The sequence below is a fragment of the Stegastes partitus genome, unplaced genomic scaffold, assembly GCF_000690725.1.
Source record: "Stegastes partitus isolate 25-593 unplaced genomic scaffold, Stegastes_partitus-1.0.2 Scaffold1292, whole genome shotgun sequence".
NCBI lineage: Eukaryota > Metazoa > Chordata > Actinopteri > Pomacentridae > Stegastes > Stegastes partitus.
Window position 1 is genome coordinate 228,872 of NW_007579023.1, and position 7,449 is coordinate 236,320.

The 7,449-nt window shown below is 46.8% G+C and overlaps 1 protein-coding gene across 1 annotated transcript; it reads left to right on the forward strand.

Annotated features, from left to right (window-relative positions):
• Positions 1-396: 396 nt before the first annotated feature.
• Positions 397-1,686, forward strand: nppcl (natriuretic peptide C-like). Its single transcript, XM_008298191.1, has 2 exons — positions 397-495; positions 1,075-1,686. Exons 1-2 carry the CDS (start codon positions 397-399, stop codon positions 1,363-1,365), a joined length of 390 nt encoding a protein of 129 aa, XP_008296413.1. The 3' UTR covers positions 1,366-1,686.
• The last annotated feature ends 5,763 nt before the right edge of the window (positions 1,687-7,449 follow it).

Sequence of the window (7,449 nt, forward strand, 5' to 3'; positions counted from 1 at the left end):
TTTCTGCTGAAATATTTAATGAACACGAGTTCCAGACTCGTTCTACTTTGCATTTCTTGTGTCATTTATTTTTTTCTGAGCAACATGTGACACTAGAGTTTATTAAACGTTATTCGGTGCACCGTAAAGTTCTGCTCTTTAAATAATAATCCTGATATTTGCTCGTTTACATCTCAGAGCCTCCAATTATCTGGACGCCTCCTCTGTGTTTACCGGTTCTGAGTGGATCCTACAGAGACCCGGTGGTCGAACGGCTCTAATTAACGCTCCGGGTTTGTCAGAACTTGTGGTTTTTCTCTGCCTGTGTTTGTGTGAAGTACCAGAACCAGAACCTGAGCCGTTGGGATCGGTGCAGTTTCCAGTTTCCCTCTGAGCCCGTCCTGTTCTCCTGCTGCCATGCTGTGTCCGGCGCTGCTCGCTGCCGCTCTGCTGCTCCTCGCTCCTCTGGAGGTCTGCGAGGCGCGAGCTCTGCATCCCGCTCCTGATGCTGCACAGGTGAGGAGGGGAGGAGGAGGGAGGGAGGGATGATGGAGGAGGAAGAGAAGGAAGAAAGGAGGTGAAGAAGAGCAGCAAAGGGGGGAGATAAGAGAAGGGAGGATGGGGGAAGGGAGGCATAAAAGAAGAAGGTGGGAAAGTGAGAGGGGAGGAGGGATAAGAAGGGAGCAGAAAGGGGGTGGAAGTAGGAGTAGAGGGGAGGCAAAGGGGGAGAAGGGAAGCAGAGGAGGAGATGTAAAAAGGAGGTGAGGGAAGAAGAGAGAAGTTGGGGAGAAGGGAGGCAAAGAAGGAGAAAGGGGGAGAAGGGAGGTTGAATGAAGAAGAAGGCAGGAGGAGGGAGACAAAGGGGGAGAAGAAAAGAGAAGGGAGGCAGAGGAGAAGGTAAAAAGGAGGTGAGGGGAGGAGGAGGGAGGCAAATGGAGATGAAGGAAAAAGAGGGGAGGAGGAAGTCGAGGCGGCCGTGAGAGTGGAAGCCTGGGAGGGAGCAGCAGGAGGAGCAGAGTAATGAAATGCTGTTCTGATTGAGTTACTCCTCGTCCACTCCCCGACTATTAAATCAGTGTTTGTTGGTCCGAGCAGTTCATGGAGCAGTTCCTGGAGCGCTACAACGACCTGCTGACCCTGGACGACCTGGAGAACCTCCTCAGCAGCTCCGCCGACGAGCAGTCCACCTTCTCCTCCGGCACCAAGGCCGCCGACCCGCCCAAGTGGGCCGACGCGGCGCCGGACACACCGTGGCTGCGTCTGCTGAAGGGCGCGCTGGCCAACCAGAAGAGAGCGGAGCCGGAGCGGTCACGGAGGGGGTGGAACCGGGGCTGCTTCGGGCTCAAACTGGACCGGATCGGGTCGATGAGCGGACTGGGCTGTTAGTGGACGCAGAGCAAAGACTGGAGACACACTCAACCGCTTCTGTGCGTAGTCTGGTGTAAACGTGCTGCTGCTGCTGCTGCTGCTGTGGTTGTAGAACTTCATGTTAAACTGGTGTTAGAACCTCCGAGCTCCGGTTCCGCTCATCCTCCAGCTGGGTTCGGCCTCCTGTGCATCTGTAGCTTCGTCCGCGTGCAGTAACTGTTAGACATGTTGTGTTTTGGGGGGTTTTGTGTGTAAAAATGGATTTCTGGGCACCTGTAGTTCCTGCACATTATTTTTCTGTTTCCTTATGATTTGCATGAATAAATGGATTTGACATTTGTGGTGTTTTATTGCAGTTTATTTTTTTTTGCTCACAGATTTCCTGCATGGAAACCCCACATGGTTCCGTCTCCGCTGACGCACGTCATCTCAATTTGTGCTTCAAAGTCGAGCTCCAAATTTCTCCTGACAGATTATTCTGCGACTCCTCGATGATTTATTAAGTCCTCCTGTAGCTGTTGGACAAACTCGAGTTTCTTCCCCCATGGTTCTGGAGCCCAGTGGCCGAAGATCCGCTGCTGCAGCCAAAACTGTTTCCGCTCGGTGCGGCAGAGATCCCAGCCTGTCAGATCAGCTGTTAGGAGTTTAACTAAATGTGCTTCTATACGTTCAGCAGAGGGAAGTAGAAATGAATCAGTCTGAGAGCATCGACATCAAAACAACTAATGGAATCAGTCCTCATACAGAAAAGCAATAATTAACTTTTCTGATCATCTTTAACTCGTTTTGTCATTTGTTGTACGGAAAAGTTTCACTTTTCTCCAAAGACTTGCAGCTTTTTACACCCGAACATCTTCAGCTTTTGACTTGTGTTAAAAAAACCAACAAAAAAACAGTTTGAAACCTGGAATTCTCTCAAATATTAAACTCGTTTGACTAATAGCACTTCAGATATTTACATTTTTTCTCCAAAATGCTCTAATTGGACATGATTGAAGTGTTTTTCTTCAGATTTTACAGCTCCCAGTAGCCGGACCACCTTCATCCTCGTGTGTTTCCCTGTTTTGTTCTTTTATTCACATATGATTTGTGACGCGTTTGCAGCTTCATGCATCATTCACGTCTGCGTCATTCCCAAAAGCTGCAGCCTGGAACACGGAGAGCTGATTTACAAACAGCAAAATTAAACAGGTTGAATAATTTCTGACAGAAACGTCCTGCGGCACAGAGATGGTTGTTAAATACACGACACACTTGGCACATGTCCTGCTCTCAGTGTAAGAACTTGTCTGGACTCTGACTTGTGGGTTGCAGATCAAACTATGCAGTCCTGTGCAGCAGCAGCAGATGTCAGCGTTTGATGCTCTGCCCTGTGTTTAGCTCAGTTTAAAGCAGGTTGTATAAACGTGGCTGCTGCTGCTTTGCTCTGTGACGAACTAAAACCTAAAGAAAATGAACATATTTAGAGCAGCTAACTGCTTCTCTAACTGCTCCAGTCTCCAGCTGACATTTTATTTTACTACAGTGAGTTTACCATGTGACTGGTTCCAGGAGGATTTTACAGGACTCACTCTGAATAACTCAGTATAAACCAGTATGAACCAGTACAACAGAATAGCTCAGTATAACAGAATGAGCCAGTATAATGCAGTATAAATCACTAAACCAGTATAACTCAATATAAACCAGTAGAACTCAGTGTAAACCAGTGTAAGTCAATATAAACCAGTATAACTCAGTGTAAACCACTACAACTCAGTGTAAACCAGTATAACTCAATATAAACCAGTATAACTCAGTATAAACCTCTATAACTCAGTATAAACCAGTTTAAACCAGTAAAACTCAGTATAAACCAGCATAACTCAGTGCAAACCAGTATAACTCAATGTAAACCAGTATAACTCAGTATAAACCACTATAACTCAATATAAACCAGTATAACTCAGTATAAACCAGTATAACTTAGTATAAATGAGTATAAACCAGTATAAACCACCATAACCCAGTATAAACCAGTATAACTCGTGACCTTTCCGTCCACTGTCTGACCATCAGCAGCACAGCAGACGTCTAAAACTGCTTCAGCTGTGTGTGGACGCTGGACAGCTGCCATTACCCAGCAACCAGGCAACAGCAACCGGGCAACAGCAACCAGACAGGCAACAACCAGGCAACAACTAGGCAACAACAACTAAGCAAAACAATCAGACAGGCAGCAACCAGGCAAAACCAAGCAGCAACTAGGCAACAACAACTAGACAGGCAATAACCAGGCAACAACCAGACAACAACAACCAGGCAGGCAACAAGCACTCAGCAACTAGGCAAAACAACCAGACAGGCAACAAGTGGGCAACAGTAACCAGACAGGCAACAACCAGGCAACAAGTGGGCAACAGCAACCAGACAGGCAGCAACCAGGCAGCAACCAGACATGCAACAACCAGACAGGCAATAACCAGTCATCAATAACAACCAGGCAACAACAACCAGACAACAACAACTAGGCAACAGCCAGTCATCAACAACCAGGCAAAACAACCAGACAGGCAACAAGTGGGCAACAGCAACCAGACAGGCAACAAGCAAGCAACAGCAACCGGACAGGCGACAACCAGTCATCAACAACCAGGCAACAACCAAGCAGCAACTAGGCAACAACAACCAGGCAAAACAAACAGACAGGCAACAACCAGGCAGCAAGCAGGCAACAGCAACCAGACAGGTGACAACCAGGCAACAACCAGACAAGCAATAACCAGTCATCAACAGCCAGGCAACAATAACCAGGCAACAGCCAGGCAACAACCAGGCAGTGAAATTTCAGGTTTTTGTCTTTAATAGTTGAGAGAAATCATAACTTTTGATGGATTAGTTTTAAATGATCTCAGAGAGCGTTCGCTGTAGAATNCCAGTATAATGCAGTATAAATCACTAAACCAGTATAGGTAATGTTTAAACCAGTATAACTCAGTATAAACCACTATAACTCACTATAACTCAGTATAGACCACTATAACTCAGTATTAACCAGTATAACCCAGTATAAACCACTATAACTCAGTATAAACCAGTTTAAACCAGTATAACTCAGTATAAACCAGTTTAAACCAGTATAACTCAGTATAAACCAGTATAACTCAGTATAAACCAGTATAACCCACTACAAACCAGTATAACTCAGTATAAACCACTATAGCTCAGTATAAACCAGTTTAACTCGTGACCTTTCCGTCCACTGTCTGACCATCAGCAGCACAGCAGACGTCTAAAAGCTGTGAGTGGACGCTGCCATTATCCAGCAACCAGACATGCAACAACCAGAGAGGCAACAACAACCAGACAGGCAGCAACTAGGCAACAACCAGGCAACAGCAACCAGGCAGGCAGCAACTAGGAAACAACCAGTCATCAACAACTAGGCAAAACAATCAGACAGGCAGCAACCAGGCAACAAGCGGGCAACAACAACCAGGCAGCAACCAGACAGGCAACAACAACTCGACAGGCAACAACCAGGCAGGCAACAAGCACTCAGCAACTAGGCAAAACAACCAGACAGGCAACAACCATGCAGCAACTCAGCAACAACCAGACAGGCAATAACCAGACATCAATAACAACCAGGCAACAACCAGACAACAACAACCAGACAGGCAGCAACTAGGCAACAGCCAATCATCAACAACCAGGCAACAACCAGACAGGCAACAAGTGGGCAACACCAAACCAGACAGGCGACAACCAGGCAACAACCCGGCAGCAACCAGACAGTGAAATTTCAGGTTTTTTTCTTTAATAGTTGAGGGAAATGGTAACTTTTGATAGATTAGTTTAAATGATCTCAGAGAGCGTTCGCTGTAGAATCTGGCAGACGCCATTTTGAACGTCCGTGTTTTACAGTCGACCCGTTTGTAGGACGGTGAGCAGGAGGCCTCTGATGTGTGGAGATGGTTTCACTGTTTTGTTCCCACCGTCCTGCGGCTCTGCTCCAGACTGACACCTTCATTATTCCACTTTAACATTTCGTAGTTTCCTCTGAGCTGCTTTCTTTTCTCGCGTCAACACAGAAATTAAAAGAGCGACTGTAATTTCTGGCTCTTGTCATGTTTTGCGTGCAGAGAAGAAAAGCGCAGACAGTTAAATTTGCAGCATCGTGACACTTTGACGGCAGAACTTCTTCTTTTTTAAAATTATTATTATTATTATTATAACCTGTTAGTCATTTAAATGAGCTGCCGGAGAACCAGACGGACTCTTGCTGCTGCTGCTCCGTAAACCAGCTGGAAGGAGCAGCGCCAAGGGTCACGCTCTTTGGACAGCAAATGTCAGAAGATGTGATTTGATCCTTGAGCTGCTGCTTCTGTATTTACAGAGAAGGTCAGCGAAGGTGCAACTGTTCCAGAGCCTCAGAGGAGCTAAAAGTTAAAGCTGGTTTTACTGGTTAAACTCAAGCCTGGAAGTCAGCTGCAGGGATTCAGATTATGAGACAGTTTGCATTGCAGCTGCAGAGGCCGCTTTACTGCAGCTCACGACCTTGACATTCAAAAGAGGGGCGGGGCTAGTGACCATAAGTGGGCGTGGCCTCAGCCTGGTCACTCATAAAAACACAGAGCTAAACTTTGCTCTTCCCCACTCGGACCGGAGTCACGCCGCCGTCAGGACAGACGAGGATCACAGACGGTAATTGCACAGACTCACTGAATGCACACCTGATTCAGATCACCTGATTCAGCTCACCTGGATCAGTCAGCTGCTCTGACTAGGCCTCCACCTGAAGCACATGTGCCCAGGACAGAAAGTCTCTCAGCTTTACTGCTCTCACGTTAAATGTTGGTGTAGCTGCTGATCCAGAGGTGAAAGAGGAGTTTGGATCTTCTCTCTGCTGCATGTCTGCTTATCTCCACACAATCTGAGCATCAGTGGCGGCTTCACGACTGTTGGAGTATTAACATTTAACAGGGACTCTCTCCTTCTTCCCCCCAGCAGAGGACAAACCAGCCAGACAACATGGTCAAAGTCGGAATCAACGGGTAAGACGACGCTTTCCAATCCTCCTGAATTAAAGCCATTTTAACTGCAGCTCCGGTTCAGGATGTTGGTTCTGAGGCTCACAGGAGCTCCAACAGGACTTAGTGAAGTTTAGTCAGTTTCTATGATGCAACAAGTGTCCACATACCTGCACACCTGCTTTAAGAAAAGGTCACGCAGGAGAAGATAAGATTTCACAGACTCTTTCCTGAAATCTTGAGGCAAGATAACGAGAACAGAAGACGGTCAGGAGTGTTTCATGAGCAAATATGTGCGTTCACAGAGCGGCTCCTGAGTGTGTCTCAGTGAAAATGGAACGTAAAGACGGATTATGTTTCTGGCTGTCTAACAGGACGTAGGAGTAGAATTAAAAGAATTAGAATCTAAACATCAAGTCCAAAAATAAAACTGCTCTGTGCTGCTTTTCGCCCAGAATCTGGAGCAAATGATTTATTTTTAGAGCGTTTCTTCAGGAGCCGTGTAGGATGGAGAGGTTGAAACAATGTGAAGCTTTTTCTTAATGGAACTGAACGTCTGAAAGTTCAAGTCCAACAACTGATTTAAACCTTAAAGAAAAATCCAGTTTTCCCTGAATCCCCGTCTAAGTCTCTGAATGACCTGAGCCTGGTCCGGTTGGAGCTCTGAGCTGCAGGTCGGGCTGCAGCAGAACAATGTGTTGCAACAGAAGGATGCAGCGTGTTCTGCTTCATGCTGCCCTTTTGAACCTGCGTCTGCTGCGATAACATGCATCGGGTCTGACTGTAGGGTCGGTCAACAGCCTGTTGTTCTGTCTGCAGCAGCCGAGCATGTCCTGAACACACAGGGCCTGAGGTTAAAGCTTCCTCTTTATCTGCGGTTAAACAGTAACTCCTGCGCTGATCAAACACAGAGCTGCGTCACTCTGTTACCACACCGGAGCGTCTTTGGGACTTTAGACCAGAGCAGCTCCTCCTGAACTCTGCCCTTTGGGGAGGTTTTATGACGGACAGCAGACAGAACCAGGATCTCAGGAGAGTCCGTCCTTCTGAGGGTCAAATGAAAGTCAGACTAAACTTTAACATTATTGAG

Excerpts from the sequence above, each read along its gene's own strand:
- nppcl (XM_008298191.1), top strand. The coding sequence starts at position 397 with ATGCTGTGTCCGGCGCTGCTCGCTGCCGCTCTGCTGCTCCTCGCTCCT. Across the intron at positions 496-1,074 it reads CCGCTCCTGATGCTGCACAG|TTCATGGAGCAGTTCCTGGA; the intron begins GTGAGGAGGGGA and ends TGGTCCGAGCAG.